Source organism: Euwallacea similis, chromosome 33, assembly GCF_039881205.1.
Source record: "Euwallacea similis isolate ESF13 chromosome 33, ESF131.1, whole genome shotgun sequence".
Taxonomy (NCBI): domain Eukaryota; kingdom Metazoa; phylum Arthropoda; class Insecta; order Coleoptera; family Curculionidae; genus Euwallacea; species Euwallacea similis.
The window spans coordinates 591,811-615,255 of record NC_089641.1 but is presented as its reverse complement, the minus strand read 5'-3'; the positions used below and the strand labels follow the sequence as shown (position 1 = coordinate 615,255).

At 37.4% G+C, this 23,445-nt stretch overlaps 3 protein-coding genes across 6 annotated transcripts; 1 reads left to right on the top strand and 2 right to left on the bottom strand.

Moving 5' to 3' along the window:
- The first annotated feature begins 139 nt into the window (after positions 1–139).
- On the top strand, positions 140–16,190 carry LOC136418179 (calpain-B-like). Of its 4 annotated transcripts, XM_066404154.1 has the most exons (17): positions 140–415; positions 3,837–4,100; positions 4,166–4,189; positions 5,583–5,759; positions 5,819–6,006; positions 6,242–6,376; positions 6,434–6,602; positions 6,690–6,871; positions 7,115–7,368; positions 7,489–7,652; positions 7,710–7,927; positions 9,860–9,902; positions 10,093–10,228; positions 15,213–15,434; positions 15,589–15,716; positions 15,767–15,962; positions 16,018–16,188. In XM_066404154.1, the coding sequence occupies exons 2-17, from the start codon at positions 3,852–3,854 to the stop codon at positions 16,101–16,103; spliced, it is 2,571 nt and encodes an 856-aa protein (XP_066260251.1). In that variant the 5' UTR covers positions 140–415; positions 3,837–3,851; the 3' UTR covers positions 16,104–16,188. The 4 variants fall into 4 exon arrangements, with proteins under 4 accessions (XP_066260251.1, XP_066260252.1, XP_066260249.1 ...); XM_066404155.1 differs by lacking the exon at positions 4,166–4,189 and having other exon boundaries at positions 16,018–16,187; XM_066404152.1 differs by lacking the exons at positions 140–415; positions 3,837–4,100; positions 4,166–4,189 and adding an exon at positions 4,536–5,203 and having other exon boundaries at positions 16,018–16,190.
- On the bottom strand, positions 10,325–15,040 carry Oseg1 (intraflagellar transport protein Oseg1). The gene is made up of 4 exons (XM_066404145.1): positions 14,855–15,040; positions 13,312–14,098; positions 13,058–13,255; positions 10,325–12,963 (listed from the first exon to the last, which is right to left on the bottom strand). Exons 1-4 carry the CDS (start codon positions 14,911–14,913, stop codon positions 10,432–10,434), a joined length of 3,576 nt encoding a protein of 1,191 aa, XP_066260242.1. The 5' UTR covers positions 14,914–15,040; the 3' UTR covers positions 10,325–10,431.
- A 1,915-nt stretch (positions 16,191–18,105) lies between the features above and the next one.
- LOC136418136 (uncharacterized) lies at positions 18,106–23,015 on the bottom strand. Its single transcript, XM_066404098.1, has 8 exons — positions 22,961–23,015; positions 22,837–22,911; positions 22,364–22,459; positions 21,331–21,489; positions 20,485–21,277; positions 20,269–20,429; positions 19,477–19,810; positions 18,106–19,420 (listed from the first exon to the last, which is right to left on the bottom strand). The coding sequence occupies exons 1-8, from the start codon at positions 23,013–23,015 to the stop codon at positions 19,087–19,089; spliced, it is 2,007 nt and encodes a 668-aa protein (XP_066260195.1). The 3' UTR covers positions 18,106–19,086.
- Positions 23,016–23,445: the final 430 nt, after the last annotated feature.

The following is a 23,445-nucleotide window of genomic DNA, read 5'->3' as shown; positions in this document are numbered from 1 at the left end:
TGTCGCAACGGCTCCACTCTCTTCTTCAAATTTTTAATTAATCAATAAGACTTTAGAGTTTCAGAGAATTTTAAAACTGTTTACAAACCCACATGCAACAACGCACAAACAACCAAAACCCGAGGATCTGACTCTGACCGAGTTCCCCCCAGTTTGTGCGATCTCCAGGCGGCCTTGACAGCTGTTCTCTCCTTAGCCTAAAATTACATCGCGACGACTTAGACCAGCAGCAGTCAGTGAATTTTATTACTGATGTGTTGTTAATATTCGTTTATCCGCTTGTTTAGTAAAGACAATCGTCGATAAGTATTTACTCGTGCCTAGTGAAAAAATAGCTGCCCACCGCTATAGTGATGTGGTGATAAGTTATCAGCTGGTGTATTGAAGTATTCTCAACGGTTAGGTGTGTCGAAAGGTTCGTATGGCATCACGAATGATGATAAACATTATGTCGCGTCACCTCATTAAGTGCGGGTGACGTCCTTTCATGGGAACGACCTTAAGGGATGTTTTTTGAATAGTTTTTAATGAACATACTAAAACGTTGAGCAGAATTTATTTGTTTTTAATGTGGAGGGCATGTTTGGTGTATCGATTTTATGGACCTAGCCTCAAATTTTAGGCAATTGCGCCATCGTCCTGGGGGCCATGCATCGACGCCGGCGCCATGTCGCTTGCGAGAAGCTTATTCGTCATTGAATTTTGCCTTTTTCACGTGAAAATGACCATATGGGAAAATCTGCAAATCGTTCAAATACCTAACCATCCACTGTTTCAAAGTAGGTAGCACTATACTTGCAATTGCCTATGAGGTCATTTGAAATCACGACTTTGCTGCTTTTGCTTCCTCACTGTTCGTTGAAGTCATTATTCAGAAAAAGGCGAAATATGATTCATTGTTAAGTTCTTAATACTAACACCATAATATAAATGGCAAGATAAGAACACTGTAATGGCTTGGAAACGCAAAACTTTGAAAATCCAATAGCAGAGAGAGCTTTACTCCTTTTTAGTGCAATAAGAAGTTCAAGAAGAGACTTCTTCATCGTCATAGGAGTTTTCGGGGTATTCAATGGAATCCAATTTCAGTTTCAATGGAGTCTATGAAGTTTCCCAAAAAGAAATGAAATTATTTGGAGATTTTTGACTCTGCCAGTCGAAACCTCTGGAACCCTTGAAGCAGTTCGATTTGCAAATATGTGAAAAAGAATTTCTTGAAAAGTTACATGCTATCTAGGAACGCGTGAAGCAATCTGTCTCAAGAAATATGTGAAACGAACCACATTGAGGAGCAATTCATTATGCAAAAGCAATGGTCATCCCTCCTCAATGCTCCTTAATACATGCTTGATCTTTAATGAATGACTTGTAAATAGTTATTAATTCTGAATATCCTTTGGAGAACACTAGTATAAGCCGAACCCTTTGATCAGAGTTGTTAGTCCTCATAACAACATAAGATATAAGGAAAAAAAGCAGTACCTTGAAAAACTATTTCCAAAAATGTCCATATCTAAATGAAAGAGGTAGGCCTACGCTTATTTTTTCTCTGGAACAGTTAATGCAATTTGGCTCAAAAATACATCAATGTAAACAAAAAAATTCGCAAAATATTCTAATAGTCCTGAGATTTAGGGTCACTTTTATCCCCCAACACCTTTTTTAAAGGGGATTTTAGAGAAAGGTTTGCAGTAACTAGACTTTCAGTGTCACCATTAGTCGTCCTTTGATTGCAAATTTCCATTTTGCAATTTTATTACTTATGTTTTAGTTGCTTTATTTGAAAAAATTATGAAAATTGTTAAAATCAACTGGATGTTATTATTTTTGTATACAAAACCGATTGCCTATCGCGAGGGCACGCTTTTTAAATTTCTGGATGATTTTTTATGCCTTAAAAACACACTACTGCATTGTTATTAAATAAGAAAAACTTGAATTAAATCGGTCTAAGCATTTATAAAAAAATTTTGAAAACCCGATTTTTTTCCTATGCTTTGACACTCGATATCTCAGAAACCAAACGATTCCGGATATTGAATATATGGTTATAAGAACTTTTTTTTGTATTTTGATTCCAGGAATGTCCTCGTAAATTTAAATTGTATAGGACCCAAATCAACAGAATCTAGGAAAAACTACAGCTCAAATGTATTGAAAATTTTCCGAAAATGTGAAGAAATAGGTACTTATGTGATGGCTTGTCTCGGATCTTTTCCAATATTTAACATTGTGACCGAAAAATTTCGTGAAAAGATGCAAAAAATATTTGCAGAAAATCTACCAAGAAAAGAAACAATTTTTCTTCCATGAATCCTGAACACAGGTATCATCCCGATTTTTCCTACACATCAAAGTTCTTACTTTTAATACTTAAAAAAAATACAGCCTGGTTTCTTATAACATCTATGTTTACGCTTTTTTTAATACAATTCTCTTGAGTTTATCAACTTCTCGAGTATTTTCACCTTGAATTCAATTTCGAAACACTGAAAATTATCAGTACTCAAAAATTTTAAAGGAATTCATTGAAAAAATTATCAATATGAGTTCACCATTATCATTTTTTGATTAGTATTTAGAAACCTGGAAAGACAGTTTTAATCATCCTTTTATTCAACTTAGCTGCTATTTTAAGCTTTTCAAAGTCATTAGTTATTCAACCTTCCCTTTACACGTTTTCTTGCTTCGTGGTCTCTTTTACATTTATATACATAACATGCACAATGCAAGACAGCAACGCATGTTCTTCAAAGCATCATTTGGCGATCCAAAAATGAACTCAACAGTAGAAGTATTTAGGTTAGAACGTATTTTCCAGTGTCCCACATGGATCTCAAATGACTGACACATTTATTTTTCCAGATTATTTTTAGAATTTAATTGCCATCACGGTTTTCACCCGATTTCCAAAATTGACCAAACTTTCTATCTGAACGGTTACTTATTGTTTACTATTTGCAACGTATTTTTTTAAATTAACCTGCACTAAGATTAATTGAACCTTTTCAGACTGTTGTGTGTATAAATAAACGTAAATTTCATCTAAAGTAGTTTACGTAGGTTCAAATTTATGTAGGTTTCATTATGTATGAGAATTGTGGGAAACTCCTGTTAAGACTTTGGGTTTTAATTTTTGCTAATTAAGCATTTAAACATTAAATTTTTGTCACTGCCTAATTGGTGTATACAGGTTCGTGGTACTGAAATTTCCTGTATATAACGACATTTGCCTATACGTAAATTAACTTTACTCTTATATATTGCAATACCACCTTACATGGTAAGACCTTCAGTTATGCCTTCAATTTAAGCTTAAGTGAATAATAAATACATAAAAATTACGCAGGAGCAATCCAGTTCTTTAAAGGTCTCGTAGGTTTAGAACTTAAAAGAACCATTTACTTGATCTGGACAAATGATTATTTAAATTGCGTTTATTAAGCTTCGAGTAATGTATTAGTCAATATTTAGACTGCGAGTGCTAAAATCCCATTTATCACCTCCCATTTGCTCCATGTGAATATTATGAGGCAGTTTTTACACAACACTTGCTTCCCAAAGTAAATAATGAAAACTATGTTTATGCGTTCCAAACTTCCGGATATCGAAGATTTCCCAGGAGTCATCTAAACTGCACGAAATACGAATAATTTTAAACAAAATTACAACTAATTTGGAACGATACGATTAATGTGAAAGATACATAAATCGTCCAAATTGACCAAATAAGTTACGACAAAGTACGGGCACAATTTCTCGAATTCATGACCTATCCAAAAATTTACTTGACGGGCAATATATCGAAAATGAGACCAGATATTAATTTTTTCCAGACTTCCTGAACACCAATGGCTATGTATCCTCATCAACAACATCCAGTCGCCATCGGGTGGCAACAATACCACAACGCGTACCCAACCATTCACTACCAGCAGCCACCAGGCGTAGCCAATGGTTACGGTTGGCATGGAAACGGGTATGGTTGGCAACTAGATCCTAAAGCCTGGCACACAGCCCCAATCTACCCCACCCTCAAAGACGAGGTTGTTGAGGAACCTTTAATCCAAGTTGAAAAGGTGCAGAAGCAAAATGCTTGGGTGAGTCTACTAAACCTAAAACTTATTACTTACTTACTAACTAAAACGTCTAACTGCTACTCCAGAACACAACGGAACCTTTTATGGGGGTAAGTCCCAATTGTAGATTTCCGACCTTTATGTGAGAGATATCAGAGTTATGCCGTAAAATTGCAAACGGTTGCAAAAAGGCCTGTTGTCTCGAATCCTCATTTATAATCTGCTGACCTTAGAGAATATTTTGTTTATCCAAGTCTTTTAACTTGCTTTAACAATTTTCAAGATATTTGGTGCTATACAAATGCAAGTTTTGAACAGATAAGTTTGGGGGAAAGTCGGCCCTAAGCAATTCTTGCTGATAACTTGGCTATTCTAAGGACCAAGAGAGTCACTAAGCCGTAAGAGATTAAGGTTTTTTTTCCTAAAATTGGATAAATCCTTGGCCCACTTCAATGATAATCGATTGTACACAATCTTGCTTAAGACCTGTTGCAAACCTCATCGTCCTAATTCGCGCGGGGACGATGGCATTTAGAAAAGGTCTGAACGCCTGGAAAAAAGTCACGAAACAATAAGAACGATCCAGTTTCACCCCATTAAAATCGGGCTAAATGTTATTTCCCCTCTCAAATTAACAAATTCATACACGCCTTAATATCGACATTCACGGAACTATACAGAGTGCGGTTGTTGATAAGAGCCAGTATCTCGTATCCTGTCGAGTGTTACGCGTTCGGTTTGAAACAATGGGGGAACTCGAGCCTGTTACTGAAAACCAAATTGTTAAAGTTTCGGTTAAGAACCCTCCAAGGGCTACTTACAATTTTATACCAAAAATTTCGAAGCATTCAGTGGCACCGGTAAAAGAGAATTTCAAACCGGCTCCTCTGAAGAGAATTACTTTCAAGTTCGAAGAACGACAAAAGGAGCATTATCCAGGAGTTGAAAAAGCAGTTTCTGGAATTTTTAAGAATGACAGTATCAAATTTATTGATGTCAAAGAAGAACAATATCAGTCGCTTGGTAGGGCGGAGTTGGAAAAGAACGTTCAGTATAATTCTAAGGAAACGTTATTCTCTGGTGATTTCAAAAATAGTTTTGCCAGGAATAAAACAATTTACAAGGTATTTTATTAATTATTGTTTAAGTTAATACAATATCAAATACTATTTATCTACACAATGATCTCGCCAATTTTTTAGTTACAGGCATTAGACTAAAGTATAATAAAATTAAATGAGTTTAAATTTGATTTATTACATATCTTCTGTGTTAGCAATATTTAAAATAGAATATTGAATGATTTTAATGAGTGCTGTTTATGAGTCCTCTAGGAAGAGTCGCTTTCAAGGCGATTTCTCGACTCAAACTAAGGTGTTTCAGAACTTCCTAACATTTCAGAAGAAAAGCAAAAATTAATCAGATTTGGTGTTTCGTCAAATACACTTTTAACTGGCGTCAAATATATCTCACAAAGCAGAAGTTAACAGTCTACTTTTCCAGTTTGGTGAGAAAAGTTCCGGCTTCAGGTCCAGAGGTGGGCCCCAAGACTTCTACAAACTCAGGGACGAACACGTCGAAAATGGCACATTATTCGAAGATCCAGACTTCCCAGCCACCGATTCCTCCCTTTATTTTAGCCAGAGGCCCGACAGGCACTATGAATGGAAAAGACCGCATGTAGGTTTTCTTTTGCCGAATTTATGGACAGTAGGAAATGGTTTTATATTCTTTCTAAGGAACTATGCGACAATCCCCAATTTTTCGTTGAGGGCTACTCCAGATTTGACGTGCAACAAGGGGAATTGGGGGATTGCTGGTTGTTAGCTGCAGCTGCCAATTTGACTTTGTATCATAGATTGTTCTTGCAAATCGTTCCTGATGACCAGGATTTCGATGACAAGTATGCAGGGATTTTTCATTTTAGGTGAGCAATATAATAGAATAACTTTTGCGCGTTTACTGCCACTTGAGGTTTTAGATACATTTTTTTTCATACACAAATACACATTTCAGTACAATACATAAGCAACGTGTAACAATCTATGAGTAACTATATTTTATATAGTTTTTAAGACTTAGATGAGTCACAAAAACTTTTCATAATTTGAAGTAATATACATATCTCTAATCTTCACAATTTTTAACGATTTGTGCTTTAGGTTCTGGCAATATGGCAAATGGGTGGACGTAGTGATAGATGACAGGCTCCCCACCTACAGGGGACAACTTATATTTTTACATTCAACTGAAGAAAATGAGTTTTGGAGTGCCTTATTAGAGAAAGCTTACGCTAAGTAAGCATAAACGCACTTTTCACCCCACTTTCTCTCAATAACAATCATCAATTTCAGATTGCATGGATCTTACGAAGCCCTGAAAGGGGGTTCCACATGTGAAGCCATGGAAGACTTTACTGGGGGTGTCACTGAAATGTATGAATTGGAGGCTACACCCCCCAATTTGTTCCAGATCATGATCAAAGCATATGAAAGAGCTTCACTTATGGGATGTTCCATTGAGGTGTGTTCTTTAGACATTAAAATTGCTTTTTACTATCTTTCTCTCTTTGTTTTAATGTTAATTGTATTATTCTAATTGCTTTCATAGCCTGACCCAAGTGTGTTTGAGGCACAAACTCCCGAAGGCCTTGTTAGGGGTCACGCATACAGCATAACGAGGGTCCAATATGTGGATATCCAGACGCCCAATGTTACTGGAAAAATTCCCTTGTTAAGACTGAGGAATCCCTGGGGAAACGAGTCCGAATGGAATGGAGCTTGGAGTGATGGGTAAGTTTTTAGAATTAATTTGGTTTTGCCTAATGATGGAAGAAAAATTTTGGATTGGATCTTGGCCCTTTTTCAGGAATAAAAAAGGTTCCAAGGATCCGTTGGTTCTAAAATCATTAACAGATGTTGATCTCGAATACGATGGAAAATTATTAATTCCGAACCCTCTACATTTCATAACTATCTACGGTTCCTAAGGATAAATATATCTACCTTAACATTTATAACTTGAACTAACTTTAGATCTCCTGAATGGCGCTTCATATCCGAATCAGATAAGGAAGAATTGGGTCTCACCTTCGATACCGATGGGGAATTCTGGATGTCTTTCAAGGAGTTCCAAAAGTTCTTCAGTCGTGTGGAAATCTGCAATTTAAATCCAGATTCCCTATCCGAAGAGGAGCTGCTGGAAGGCAACAAAAAGAAATGGGAAATGTCGGTGTTTGAGGGCGAATGGGTTAGAGGGGTCACTGCTGGAGGATGCAGAAATTTCTTAGGTAGGTTATATTGTAGCTATTGTGAAAACATGAACAGATATCAAAATATCTAATAAAAGTATCAATCATGCATTCATTTAAGAAAAGTTTATTAGTTTTTTCGGTGTTTCTATACCTTAGATTCATTTTGGCACAATCCCCAATACCGAGTAACCCTCACTGAAGTAGACGAAGGCGATGAAGAAGGAAATTGCACCGCTATTGTGGCTTTAATGCAGAAAAACCGCAGACAAATCCGCAACACTGGAGCTGATTTGCTAACAATAGGCTTTGCCATTTACCATGTAAGCTCGTTAAGATTACACCACCTTCTGCCACCCTTTACATTATCATAATTCCAGCTTCCATACCCAGACAGAGTTCCCAAACCCCTAGACATGCAGTTCTTTAAGTACAACGCCTCAGTAGCTAGATCTCCCTCCTTTATCAACCTAAGGGAGGTTTCTTGTCGTTTCAAATTACCACCTGGCACCTACTGCATCGTGCCGTCCACTTTCGACCCCAATGAAGAGGGCGAGTTCATGCTTAGGGTGTTTTCAGAGAACCAGAACAATATGGAGTACGCTTCAGACAGTATACCCTCGAGGGTGCCGCGGGAGGTGGAAGAAGAAGAGGAAGAGGCTCCTGGTTATCATCCTCCACCTCCCCCGGATGATACGCCTTCTGCTCCATACCCTGGATATCCCTCGAGTCCCGGGGCGTCGTATCCGGGATATCCTCAACCCGGGGGGTATCCCTATTCACAACCGGGAGGATACCCACAACCAGGAGGATATCCACCACCGGGAGGGTATCCTCAACCAGGGGGTTATTCCCAGCCGGGAGGTTACCCCCAACCAGGGGGTTATCCTCAACCAGGGTATTCAAATCCGCAATATCCGGGGTATCCAGGGTATCCTTCACAGCCACAGCAGCCTGCTAGGAATAGAGATAAAGGGGATCCGATTATCAATTTCTTTAGCAAGTTGTTCAAGTAGTAGTTTCCGATATTTCGAAGTTATAATACATCTAAGGAGCAAATATTTGAAATATTGAATAAATTTAACGGGAAGATAGTTTCCGTCCGAATAAATCGCCGAATCGTCTATTTGCAACCTAATAGGGGCAATACTCTTCCACTTGTCAGCAACTCAACATTTAATTTTGTTTTAAGAACCTAACAACCAAAATCTAGAAACCTAGGAAGGTAATTTCCCTAGAAAGAATAAAATAAAGGTTGCGCATTAATCAATTTGTTAGATTCTGTAGAAGTTGTACCCCTGATAAATTAAAAAATACTTTGACCTACTGGCCCTTAGTCTGGAGGTGTATTGCATAATAAGTTTGGGTTCAGAGACCCAATAACTCAGAGTTTGAGCTTAAATTCAAATCAGTCTTCTAGATAAAAGTTATTAAAGGTTATTAATAACAAATTGATTCTTACAAACAAAATTTTGTTAGATTTCGTAAGTTGATCCACCATTTTCTCTTGAAGGTATGAGCTATTAAATGACAACTTTACCTCTATTCCTATTCACTTATTGCTATAACATTTGGATATAAGTTTTGTTCCGTTTTATACAACATGATTGTTTTTCACCAAGACTTGTATTTAATAAAGGTGCAAAGCAGCTAGATGAATGAAGAATATGCTTTAAGGTAGAGTTTTTCGTATATTCAAATCACCGATTTTTCGGGAAATATAATATTTTCTTCAAGATTTGACACAGGTAGTCCTATTTTAAATAAGACCTGAAATGATGTTTCATGCACGTTGTACTACTTGTAAACATAAATTCATCGGAATTGAAAGATGAAACATCAAAATATGAAGATTTAATATACAAAAAACCATTGAAAACATTTTTCATTCCTAGTTTCTTGAAACTTCCAATTTCACCGGCACTTTTAACATTTTCTGCATTATTTGACTAAGACATTTTAAGTACTAATTTAATACATTAAGGCTTGAAATGTTGGTGGTGGTTATGACTAGTAAACATTGTTTTTGTACTTAAAATCTATTTCAAAATGGAATCTGTGTGAAATACTCGAATTTATTTTTTGTTTGTTGTTTATTGTTTACCTACTTTTAATTGCATTTCCTCACCGCATTTTTTGTTGGTTGTGTTTATAGTTTACGTGTCTAATATACGCTTTTCCAATGTTGTTATTGTTACCACCAAAAACAGTATTTCACGAAAAGCCTAAAATATTTCCTAAGTTTTACAATTGAGTATTGGAGCTGAATATACCAAATTACAAAAGTTCTCACCTTAACGCATCCAACAATAAGTTCAAAAAAAAGCTATACCATATGTATATATTTTGTTTCACTTTTATTACTCTTATTTATTTTCTAACAATTTAATAAATCAAATATAGCTGCAGACAGGCAATTTTATTTTAACCTGTTCTTATTCTCACATATAACATTTAACCCCTGCAACACTATAATATTTTACACGCTCATTCCCATCCATTTCATTAATGCTCATTTCTTTTCATATAGGGAAAACGACCAATCCATTGGATACGGCGATTTGGACGAGAAAGTAAGTTGCACCCCATCATTTATAAACCCTTTCCTACATCGATCTCCCAACCGAACCCAGCTTCCCTCCTTTCAAACTTGTAAAAGAACTTTTAGAAGAAGTCGAAGAGTGTTGATTATGAGTTAGTTCAGGTTACGAAGAAAAATTTCATATTATTAAAGGTGAATTTTGAGGGTGATATAACCTGTAGATTGAGGTGGAGCCTTCGCCTGAAGAACAGCAGGAAACCGATAAGGTCTATGAAGTTTTCTTGAAGTTGGCTGGAGAGGATAAGGAAGTGGATTGGAAGGAACTGAAAGAAATTTTGGATTATTCTATGAGAGATGGTGAGTGTAATTGTTTGAAATTTGGGAAATGTTAACATAAAAAAAGGCAAGACAGTTAATTTTCTTTACTGACGTATTTAGTGATAGTTGTTTTTTTTAAATACCTGTTTTCGGCCTCAAAATAACAAATGAAATTTTATATTTGATTAGGTAGCGTGGTAAGTATTAACAAAATATATTTTAACAACAACAAGCAACAACTCTTAAACAATTAATTCATCAGCAGTAGCACCCTCCGTTTCAATACTATCAGGACTGACCCTACAAAAAGGGCAGAATCCCTTTTGTAGCAGTTGCAATTCGAAGTCATCTACATGAAACGCTTTAAAGCATGAGTGACAAAGAGTTACGTGAAGTTCTGGCAATATATTCTTGAAGAACTGAAATGGCAAAGGAGAGTTCCACTTGCAAACTAGCACGCTCTCCGTTTCGAGCAAGAGTAATTGCTTTCTATTCAGAATTATCGGTTTATATTGCTTATTTTCCTCTTGGTTGAAATCTGGTTTGAATACGAAAGGATCTGAATCTTCTTCGAAGTTATTGAGTTGTAAAGTTTGTTGATCTTGCTCTATTGACTCAGTAAATCCCTCATTTTCTTTGGATGTAGAGGGGGTGTCAATCAATCTTAAAGCCTCTTCATAGGAAATGTCTTCTTCTAGGGTAAATTCTATTAAGGGTAATAATTCGAAACTTACAAAGGAGAAAACAAAGGGTTGCCCGCAATTAATGCAAGAATTCACTCCACTAATCAAAGGGTTGTAAGTCGAGCATCGGTAGCACATGGGCAGCAACTCTTCGGAGTCATTGTAGGGCCTGGCCCTGCAGGCAATGGTAGCTATTTCTACTTGCTCTTCAAACTTTTTAGGCACCTTCAAGTTCGTTATTTTGTCAAACATTTGCTTTGCTAATTTATTAGCCCCTAATTTCCTCGCCTGCTTTGCTAGAGTGAAGTATATGGCAAAAAGCGACACCCCTTGGGGTTTCTGCTTCGCAGTTTCTACCAACAGGAACTTCGAGATGTTAAACAACGCCTCCGGCATATATGAAGTAAACGGTTCTTCTAGGTACTTATGAACAGTATTGTAAGCATAATAAATTTGCGCTAGCAGCTCATTATCTCGAAATTTCTGCAAGTACCAGTCCAACTTATTCCCGCTATCCTTGGATAGATCCAAATACTGCCTAGATATGATCCAGTAGTAGAATGAAGCGTCATCGAACCGGCACTCACTTACAGCATTGGTGGTAAGCTGCTGGAAAACTTTAAATGCTTCCTCAGATTTTCCCGCCTTATGAAAAGCTTTCTGGGCTTGCACAAACTTGTCATTTTCTGCCAACCATTGCGCGTAAGGTACATAAACAATAGCATTGTATTCCGGTTGATCCTCTACAATAGCAAAAGCTTGCGCCCACTCATTTGCATCAACATGTAGCTGTAGCATTGCAGCTGAGTCTCCAAGACGACGATAAATTTCTGCAGCTGAAGCTGCTTGTCCCATGTTTTTGAGGTGTTGGGCGATGGAGTTTAATGAAGTTTTGTCCGATTTATCTAGGCGCCTGCTCAGGTCCACCAATTGATCACTCCAACCTTTTTCAGTGTAGACCTCTATTGCTGACGCAAAATCTCCTATAGACACATACATGTCAGCTGCAGCTTTATGCTCATTGATATTTCTAGCCCAATCTGCCTTCTGCTTGATAAGTTCGTTGTTATCTTTAGATCCCAGAAAGTCTTGAGCCTCATCAAACATGCGTAAGTCGGTATACATGGTTAAGGCTTTACCTCCTTGTCCAGATTTCTGGAACAGTCTTGCGGCCTCTTTAAGCTTCCCCTTCATTGCAAGAATATCACCAACTATAACATCCTTATTGTAGCTGCCTTTCTGCTGCTGCTCTTGCACCTCTTGTATTAGCTCTAAATAGTTGAAATCTTGCAACTTAATGAAAGACAGTCTAGCAACTTCAAAATCCATTTTCTCCAAGGCGGAATGTGCCAGTTCTTCCCAGTCTCCATCGGTGACTCCGAGACATGCGATTCTGTACGCTTCATTGAACATATTTTTCTCTATGAATTGATACATTGGGGAGCTGAGGGGCAATTCTAACGTTGTCATATTGGAGTCGTTGAGGCAGAATACCTTAGAGCCTGACAGCCCTACTACAAAACCGTTGAGTTTCTGCACGTGTGCAGGGAAATCCATTACTTTAATAGAAAGAGAATTGGCACCGCTGAAAGCCAACATTTCTTCGTATAAGTTGTTAAAGGCGACACTATTGGCATTATTCTCTTGGAAACAAAGCTCAGCATTTTTTGCTTTAAAGACTTGTAAAAGACCAGTTTCATCTACCACTGCCAATTTTTCTTTCTTTTGACTCATATCTAGGCACCTCACTCCATCATTCACCTTCGCTTTTAGTAAAGGATGAATATTATCCAAGTGAACCTCCCAAATTTGCCCATTCTTCAATCCGAGAAGTAAACCCTCCTTTCCGGGAGGTCCTCCGATGTTTTTAATGTATCGAATAGGACTGTCGAAAGTCCATTGTTTCTCTTTATCACCGGAGAAAAACATACTTTGCAAGGTTTTTTCTTGGCAAATGATGAGGTGATTGGTACAGATAACTAGGAGGCTGCAGTCCAGTTTTTGAGGAATCTTTTCTTTTGCCCTGTAGTGCATGTCGTTGGTGTCTTTAGAGTAGAGCTCGTAGATGACCACTCGCTCTGGTAATTGAACCTAAAACAAAAAAATAAATAAAAATACTATATCCGTCCAAGTTGTAATTATAAAGAATTAAATTGATGACAGAGAACTTCATATGGATACTTACAGCAAGTCTGTTAGTGTAAATTGCAATTTTCTTGATGAGATCTCTGCACTTGATCCTGACTTTCTGTTCCGTAATCAAGTGTTGAATGATAATATCAGTCATGTTCTCTCTATAAGCATACCTCTCCCTATGCAGCCCATGTACCATATTGAATATCAGCTGATAGAAGGCTATGGTTCCATCCTCACATCCAACAGCCTAACATATTTTCTTCAATAACGTTTAATTTATTATTTCTTAATTATTAAACTCACCACAAAACTGCCAGTAGGGTCAGCTTCACAGCACCAAATCCAGGAATTCTGCGGTTCCCCAATCATCCCCAACTTGATCCCCTCCCTTGTATACAATTTGCAACACTTATTCAATCCACTAATTAGAATGTAATCTCCCTGAGGAAAGTAGCGTACTCTCAAGGCATTGTACCCTAAACTCCTCTCTTTCCCTACCAACTTTCCCCCAAGGGTATAAAAGGAAAGACTCTTATTCCAGTCTGTCACACACAAAGTATCACTTTGATCCCCTTTATTGGTGTTCCACGCAATAGCCCAAATAGCCGCTCCTCCAGGCCGCTCAATCTTTACTTTTTCCTCCCCCAATTTGTTCCTTATGGAGACAGTTCCATTGTTGAGCGCCAGCGCTAGATATTGACCGTCATTGGTCCAAGAACAAGAGTTGATTCTCACGTTAGTTTTGTGTTTTTGTACGGCCTTTTGGTCAGCACTCCAGAAAGCAAAGTCGCTGAGGGAGCAGCTGGCTAAATGGTGGCTGAGGGGGTTGAAGGAAACGCATTGCACAGAATCATTATGGCTGTATTTGAGCAACCCTTCCAGTTTGTTGGACCAGATGATGACTGTCTTGTCAGCGCTACCGCTGGCGAATTTTTCTCCGTTTCTGGCATAAGAAACAGTATGAACTTTGTCTTTGTGACCTTTGAGAAGCTGAATGAGGGAGCCTTCGGAAGCGTCATAGACCAGGACGTGGTTGCCTCCAGCTACGATCAGCTGAGTGCCGTCGGGGTTGAAGCACAAATCATAGATGCTAAAAGAATTTAAATGGTTGAGATTAAAATTTAAGATGGCAACCTCGCGACAGTATTTTGTTGATTTGTCATACCAAAAACTGGATTATCAAAGGTCAAACTTGTCAAAAACTGTCAAATCTTGCCGAACATTTTTTAAATCAAATATACGGGGTTAATTAGATTTGTTGCTTATTCTTGGGGTCTTGAAAATTATAAGATAAAACATCCTTTGAGAGGATCTTAGAGATTTTTCGGGATCACAAAAAAAGTAAATTTTTGGAAATTCATTAGCTGTCAAATATTTCAAAAATTATTCTGTTTCAAAAACACTGTGCCTTTTTCTTCCTCTGTGTATATAAATGTTTCCTTCTAGAAATATGTAAGTTTTCTATTAAAACAGTTTAAACCTTACCACCCTGTATAAAGAAACATACCTAATTCAAAAGCTAAAAATGGCAACTTGGCGGCAGTTTTTTGTCTACCTGGCAAACCATGATAGCCGAGCTGAGAGGTTAAAAGCAAAACCATGTTGCCAAATTTTATCTAAAATATTTTAAAAAGTTTCTTAACTGAATATATCTGCAATAAAAAATTATTTCCTTTAAGTCAATTGCTGAGATGCCAAATTGGTCATTTTTCCTCAGACTATAAGATTTTTGAGTAATAAAGCAAAATACAGGGAGAATTTTCAAAACTGACCGAAAATATAGTCTAAATATACATATATAATTTGACATAATTTTCGGTTGTCGTTACAATGAAAAACAGCTTACCTTTGACCATTTTTGTCGCTATCCTGTATCCGATCGACCCATTTAGGAATGGTCCGCATCTTCTACTGAAAACTTTCCCTTCACAACTGAAACTCACTAAACTCAGAAACAATTGCCATGACCCTTTGAGCCGTAAATAAATTCACACGTTTTCTACGGTCCCTTCTTCTACACAAATGAAGTCAAAAGTCAAATGCTAATGGTCTGTTGACATGCTGAAGCCGTCGCCAAGGTAACCAACCGGTCAGGTTTATTGGCCTACTGCGGCTACCTGTAACGTAATTATAATGAATATACAGGGGTGTTCAAAAAAATTGCCATAGGAGATCGTACTGTAACCAGTACTTTTTTCGCGCAGAATTGGTAGCGGAAAGTGGGGTTTACTACAAAAAAGAGCAAAACGGCCTCAATGTCTCATCGGCACCTATCACTGAAGTGCCTCAAAGTACGGATGAAAACAACAACTTTTTGACCCAACTGTTGGGGTTACTTTGCGGGCATTTCTGCAAAGACACACCTTTGGCGGAAATAGTACCTAAGCCTGCTCAAAGGGAAGCACCTGTTTTGGCCACGTTTGCCGGTGAGGAGGACATGTGTGTTGCATGCTGTTATAGAAGTTCTTAGAGCAGAACTAACACATTGAAATAATGCATGCTGCATGGATTCTCCTTAAAACCTATGCTGAACTTACTTTCTTCTTATCAAATTAAAGCCTTCTTTGTGTTTTTTTTTAGAGCTAACAAAATCAGGCTTTTCCAAAGACATCTGCAGAAGTCTTATAGCCATGATGGACACAGACCGCTCAGGCAAACTTGGATACGATGAGTTCAAGTCTCTTTGGGTGTCTCTCAGAAATTGGAAGGTAAAAATACGAACCAAAACAAAATATAGCATTATCTTTTATATTCAAAGAACGTTTGGTCTCTGTACGATATGGATAAATCGGGTACCTTCAGTGGATTCGAATTGAGGAATGCACTGGAATCTGCAGGGTACCGCCTCAATAATCGAGTTGTCAATGTACTAATGCATCGCTATGGAAACAAGAATGGTGAAGTCAAGTTCGATGATTTCATCATGTGTGGAGCTAAAGCGAAAACTATGATAGGTGTAAAATGATGCAATAACCTGGGGAAAGTATAAGTGAATTTTAATTATTTCAGACACATTTAAAGCCAAAGATAAAACCGAAACCGACACTGCCACCTTTAATTTGCAAGAGTGGTTAGAGTGTACTTTGTACACTTAAATACTGCAAGCAGAAAAATCAAACGAGGGCTTCGGTGTTATGACTGTTTCACACTATATTTATATATTTTTGATCCTTTTTTCATTAAAAACAAATTAAAGCTTTATATGTAATATATTTTTAATCTATCGTTTGATGAATAATCTTACAAATATGATATTTAAATTATATATTTATAAAATTCATGAAAAATGCTTTTTTACCATAACGTTTAATAAAGGAATTTAATTACAATTTTGGTGTTGTATCCAGAAAGTAAAAATGGATTGACAGAGATTTACATTCTCAAGGTTACCCTAAAGCTTTTCGATAACAAGATAGTTTTATGGCTGTTAAAAAACTTATAACATCCCATTTAAAATTTGAAAATTGATACTACTTTACCATGTAAGTGGAAAACTACATCTTCCGCTCAAAGCGATTTCTTCGAGATGACTTTTTGAACGGGCCCTGTATATTAAAAAAGTCAAGGTTATTGTTATATAAAGTTTAACGTGGCGCTATCTAAACGCCGCCGATCGAACAACAATGATTCCACTGAAGCCCTCGATTCTACAACTTTAGAATGATGTTACCGCTCCGAGATGGCGGTAGGAGCCAAATTCTTGAATTTGGGGAGTAGAAAGTTTCTCGGAAGTGACGTCAAAATTATTCAATCAGTACAGAGCAGTCCTGCGTAATATCAGTAAATACATGTCATTTTAACGTCATTCCCAGAGTGAGTTTAAATATACATATTCAAGAGTCAAGTTTCAGGCATATTCAAAAAGCTTTTGAAAATTCAAATGAGAATATGTAAATTTTAATTTAAACTGTAAAAGTGTAAAGAAATTGTTTGAAATATTACAGCAAACTTTAACCTGATAGATATGGTAAAAGTGATAGGAATCGCAGTTTTTTCCAAAAACTGCACTTGATAGTTCATGTTTCATCTTCATTCAAAGAAAAGAGGAATAGATTCAGTATTCGATGATATTTTCCTTGGAGGAGATAATCTTCGTGCAAACCAAGGAAATATCTAACTAAATATCTGCCCTTATATCATACCCTTTGCAGAAATTGCCCTCTTGATAAGTTATCTAGATTAAACCTTGAGTTTTGAGGATCAAAGACCTACCCGCACCTCTACATGGTGACCTCTGGATGCCTAAGGACGACCTATACGTGTGAAAGCCATAACGCAAAGAGAAGCATCTCAAGAGATATTATAAATGTACGGGAACAATTTCCATTACCGAAGAAAAAAGCAAGAATTTCTGTCGGATATATACATCAGGATTGATAACAACACAATATGGGACTAAAAACGTATAGACAAAGTGATTGGAAGGAAGAAGAATGGCGTTGCCCTCGCAACTTGAAAGAAGACAAGTCGAGCATGGGGAGACGTGAAGCAATCACGAAGACTCTCTCGATTACACGAAGGGCGAAAAGAAGTATAACTGGATCGAAATGATCCAAAGAGAAAGTAGATGTTCTAAAAACACAACAGATGAGGAGAGCACGGTGTCAATCAGAATGCGAGTGGAGTAGTTAACAGTAGCTATTCGTAGACTTCTTCGACCCTGACGATATATCCCTGAGGGATTGTTTCGTAGGCGGTGAAGATTCTTTCATCCCGAGGTTTTGAGTCGATAGATGCTTTGGTGAATTCCATACTGCCAAGCCGCCAGAACACTAGGCCGGGTGTCTTTTGAAGATTTTCCTTATGAACAAAAAGACTTCTCAGTTTTCTGCATTTAAGGCTTGGTTTTCACGACCTGATAACTTTGCCAGTGAGACAATTTCCATAGAAACGATGATCTTCAAAGCAAAGCATTGGTCAATTTCCCAATTTCAATTCTTCTTATCTTAGTGGCAAAGATTGAATCAGGAGTTTAAAAAACCGAGTCTACAAAAATCACAAGGAATTAACAAACTTCTGTTAAAGAGTTTGATTGATACCTGACGAAATTCCTTCGTGAGTGACACTATTGTTTCTAACTTGAAATCCCTTGGTTTCTCTTTTCTCTAGAATTTATTCACCACTTAAAATTAAATTATTTTAGAAAAACAACGCAAAATATTCTTGAACCACCTCTGAGTCAACCTGTTTAATATTCAAAAAGTGGTATAGGAATTACATCACGTAGACATATGTTAACCATCAGGCAAAGTCATGCAAAGCAGCATTGTTAAAAGGCTAATTTCGCTAAAAATACATTTATGTTTTTGTGGTTCCTTAATCTGGTGACTCACAGTGAGGTCGCTAATCCCAGATTAGAAATTCAAATTTTGCTTTTCCATGGAAAAGTGCAATAATCCCGTGCCGTTCAATTAATCAAAAAACTATAAAACTGGATCCGTAATATTAAGCCGAAAGATAAAAATCTCCCATTTTAGCTAAATGAAACCGTCTGGCCAACAGAAGGGTCAGAGTCACGTGTCATCGTTTAGCACCCAGGTAACCTCACGTCACCCCCATTAAGAATAGAGTTAGTCAAAGGGACATTTTCACCTTTTCACCCCTCTAATAATAGTCGCGTGCAGAACAGCCGCTAGGCATCAATCTACATTAAGACTAAAAGGTTTCTTAATGAATTGGACATACAAAAAAGTACCGCGTAAATATGGCAGAAGAGACGTGTGGTTTGTGGGAAATGTAAATGTTTAAAATGGGGTCTAGATAGAGCCCTATATCATCTCCCACCTGTCTGCAACCACAAATCAATGCCCATTAAGGTAATACAGGGAATTAAATCTGTGCACTTTTGCTTTGCAAAGGCAAATAATTGTCACCCAGCCGACGAAAATTACAGGGCAGACCCCGGTTGTGTCATCAATGGCATAAAGACTGATAATTTGTGGTTAGAGCGAAGTCCCATGAAAGATTGCTGCAATTACTGTTATTCGCTGGTTCGGTAAAAGTGCCCATTATTCTGCAGGTACTATTTACAATGACACCACATATGACCCACAAAAACCATCATATTTTTATTATTAGTTATTCCTGGTTTAAACTTGATTTGTATATCATTTGGCAGTGTTGAATTTGCTTCAACAGTTTAGTAAGCAGGAATGCTGCTTCAGGATTTTTGTACTTCTTATACCTAATTTCGGTATTTTGGTTGTGCTCTCTTGATAACAAACTCGACTGGCTTCGCTCTTCTTTCAGTTGCTTCACCTCCTGCTTCAATGCTAACAGCTCCTTGTATAATGTTATCTCCAAGGTGATCGCCTCCTCCTTTTCATTCAGCTCCTCCTCTAGACGCCCTAATTTTTTTATTGAAGCTTCATTCTCAACTGCTTGGCTTTTTTGGAACAAGTCTTCAAATCTACTATATTATGCCATTCTGCTTGGCAAATTCACTAGAATTATGAAAATCCAAATTACCTGTTTACATACTCGAAATCAGTATGCAGATTTGACAAAAATCCTTTCGGATTTCTTTCCTTGGCGTTAAAATTTTCCTCCTGGGTGGTGGTGTGTATTTGAAATCCTTGGAACTCAGCTACTTTTGGCTGGACTTTTGTATCTAGCTGACTTCCAGTTGTAGTTTTGTACCCCTTAAGCCTCTTTCTCAGTTCTTTTTCCTGGGAGTTCAAGTTATTCTCAGTAATAGTCTTGATGTTTTGTGCCAAACAGGTTTGTTGTCGTGTATTCACATTTTTATTAGCCTCCCAGTCTGGAACAGTTTTTGGTTTTGTCTCCATATCTCCAGATGGCCCTGGAGAACGAATCGCAATAAACTCAACATTAAAATGAACTGGTGGAACCAAAAAGTGGTACCTATCAAGCGAATCTTTAAAGAGGAGACCTTTCACAAATTTTCTAGGACATCTAATTACACAAAGTTGATGTTTGAACGGAAATTCTCATCAGTATGAGAATCGTAATTACAGTGTGAACGTTTAAATAAAATTTAAAACTTTCTAGTTAAGAAACTGATCTGGTTAGACTTTAATTTTCGGTAGTTTGGGTGCCTCATAAGTTCCCTTCTGCGCTAAAAATGTTCAAATATGTAAGGGTCCAAATAACATTGCAGTATAATGTTGCTAAAATTATCACGATATTGCCGAACGTGTATTAAAGAATTCATAAAATCTTTAACCCTTACTAAAATGAATTTGGTACGTATCATTAGAGCATTGATTAGAGCAGTGATTTATTACAGTTATAACTCACCAGTAATCAACACGGACTGAGCCTCTGGAGCCTCCCTAGCATCCTTATCAACCTCCTCATAAGATTCCTTTATGACCCATTCAGGAATAGTCTTGGCCTGCTTCCGCAACTGTTGAATATTCAAAACAGTCTTCGTTAATGGACACCTGGATACAGATTGCCTGCAATCACCACATATCGTCACCTTCAACTCAACTCTTACCAAAAATGACTTACGATATTTGAGAGTTAATATTGGACACAAACGCCGAAAATGACTTATTGTTCAGCTTTTTTGCAGCTAAACCAATGTTGTGTGCCAAAGTAGGTGAAATCCCATTCACGGGCTGCCTGTTCTTGATAATGTTCATCACTTGCTGAATGTTGATTCCGATGTTGTGGCTCTGCGTCGTGGAAATTGCAGCACAAAAGGGGATCGTCTTCAACTTCACTTTGCCCATGTAGGCCTTGGTAACCTGCTTCATCCTGGAGGCCACAGTGGGGAGTTTATAATTTTTGCTGTAAACCCACTTGACCTCAGTTTTTAGTGCTTCCGGGGATTTATTGGTAAATCGTCCAGTAAACTCGGCAGGGTAAGTAAGTTTGGTTGTAGCAGTTTGCTCAGGACCACTCTGCCGATTATTTGAGTAGATGTTTAAGGGTGGCACATCTTCTCTTGATGGCCTTTCGCACTGTTTCTGGGATTTTTTCAAATCACTCTCATCAGAATAGCTATGCATCACTGCCTCATTGTGGTAAATCTCAACTAAGTTGCTGTTTTTGAAGTTGAATTTACTGACCAATTGATTCGTGATCACAGCAGGACATTTCTTCTCCAATCCTGTCTTGGACTTTGTACTCACAGACCTGATCTTTTTGTTTACTCTGGCAGGCTTGTTGATGATGATGGTATGCCTTCCAGATTTACTAGCTATTTTCTTCAAACTTCGATGATTTGGCGCTATGCTTGTTAAGCTCTCGATTTTTAGTTCAGGGACTATATCTATGTTCTTGGTTTTCTTAGGAACATCTAAAAACCGTGCTATTAGAGAGTGTTGTTTGGAATATAATGCTTTCTCTTACTGGTATTTACTTCAGAAGATATTTTTATACGTGGTGTGGTCAGTTGAGAATGGATTTCTGAGACGTGATTTACAGGGTTGGTTATTCTGTTGAGAATGTTGCTGATGGTTCTGATGACAGCTCCATTATTGTCAGTGCCGACGTAGTTCAATTTTTGACAGTTTATTGCTATTCTCGGTGATTGAGTTGCCTTGGCGGTCTCTTGGTCGTGGGGGTTTTGCTCTGGGACATCTGGAAGTTCATTTATATGAGCTTGAATTGAGACAATCGTATTGAAGAATGCAATTCGAATTTATCATCACATTTAAACTTGCTTTAGGCAGATCTTAATTCAGAGAATCTTCGTCTCTTCGCTGTAGAAGCAGCATGTCATATGTAAAGTACATGAGAAGACTCCTTCCGAAAAATAACATATGAAAGATATTTGTCTAATTTAAAACGGTTGTAGCTATTTTTCTGCCTTGCTAGTACTTTGATTATAAACTATATTGTCGTTGTACTATAGTATTTTTTTCGTTATGTTACCTACGGTTTTCGGCCTCGCTCTCATATGAGACAGAGCCGAGGTTGGTCTCGCGGTCTCGTGAAGCTCTAGGTCAACAGTTCCATTTGAGAAATTTTTCGGCATTAAAAGACTAATAACCAGAAGTTTTAGTGAAAAGTAGCTGTACATTATTACTATTTCAATCACTGATCAATGCTATTACTTCCAGGCTTTTACTTCAACATTAATGTATTTATATTCATGTGCAATTATCAAATACCATAACCTCTTCAAACTTCCCGAACTCTGCAGTTTCTGCTCTTGTTCTTTTATTTTCAATTGTCTTTTATTTTTAAACGTCCAGTTGCATTTCAGTAATGAGATCTCCAACACTCTTTCTCCTCAACTTCTCATATTAATAATATACATACATATTTCCATTTTCAGTCAAACACACATCAATCAAAAGTGGGAAAACGTTACCAGCAGCCTCAAAAGTGCCACTCGACTTTTGTACATTAGATATCGTCCTTTGCCTATAAGGCAGCCTATTCCGATTCACCCCGTACATTTTCTTCATGTAATCGAGCTGATCCTTTAGATAATTGCATCTGCTTTGGGCCATCTTAAGCTGATCGTTGATATCTGAAACCAAGACCAATTTGAAGGTAAATCCACCTTTTACTTCGATACAAGTGTTATGTTGTTAAACTTTACTATTTTTTTATGTGCCTAAATAGAAAACACTCCTCCACTCCAACTTTAGAGCCTTCCTCCGACCTTTCCCAGCAGTAAGCGAAGATTTCAGAGTGATCTACCCAACCACAGATGTGGGTTTGTGGACCCATGATACAAGTACGAAGAAGCGCACGTTCTTACAATTTTTTATGTTCATTTAGGGACGCTCTGTATGTCCGATATACGAAGCTTTCATGGTGAAAATTGACCAAGATTTCTCAAACAGTAATAGGTTTACTTGGCAAGGAAGAAGAATAACAAATAAAGGTTATGTAGGGTGATACCTTGCAGCCTTATTTCGTTTGTTTTGTTCCTGGAGCAATCACCACTACTATGGCCCTGGTTAATTGTTGATTTCTCTGAAAAAAGAGGAGGAGGAAATGTGGAAATCCGACTTTGAGAACTTACCAACAGCGTTCAACTCATTTCCTCTTCCTTTACTTCGAGGGAGGTTACCACTCATACTTATATCAGATACAAAGAAGCCGGAGAAGTATTTTATGCAGTAGAGTTGGATCGATAATAATGTAAATCATAAAAAAGTAAATAATTAAAAAAATCATTATGTGACAAGTTGACATAGACTTATGTTCAATTTTCGATCATGCAGCCACCATACACATAGATGATGAGGTGGGTATTGTTGATGTAGTGGTTTTCGCTTACGTGAAATAACAACCCAATCATGCAAAACCACTTCAAGTAAAGGTAAACATTCGAAAAATAATTATACATGGCTGCCCTATGAAATCATATTTAAGTAGCCGTGATGATGAATTCCTCTACGTCTTTGATTGTGGATAATTTTAGCAAATAAGTGTTCTCAACTGTAATTATATCTGCTCAAATGCATATTATCTAATAATAGTGCAAACATGAGATAGTATTGAATC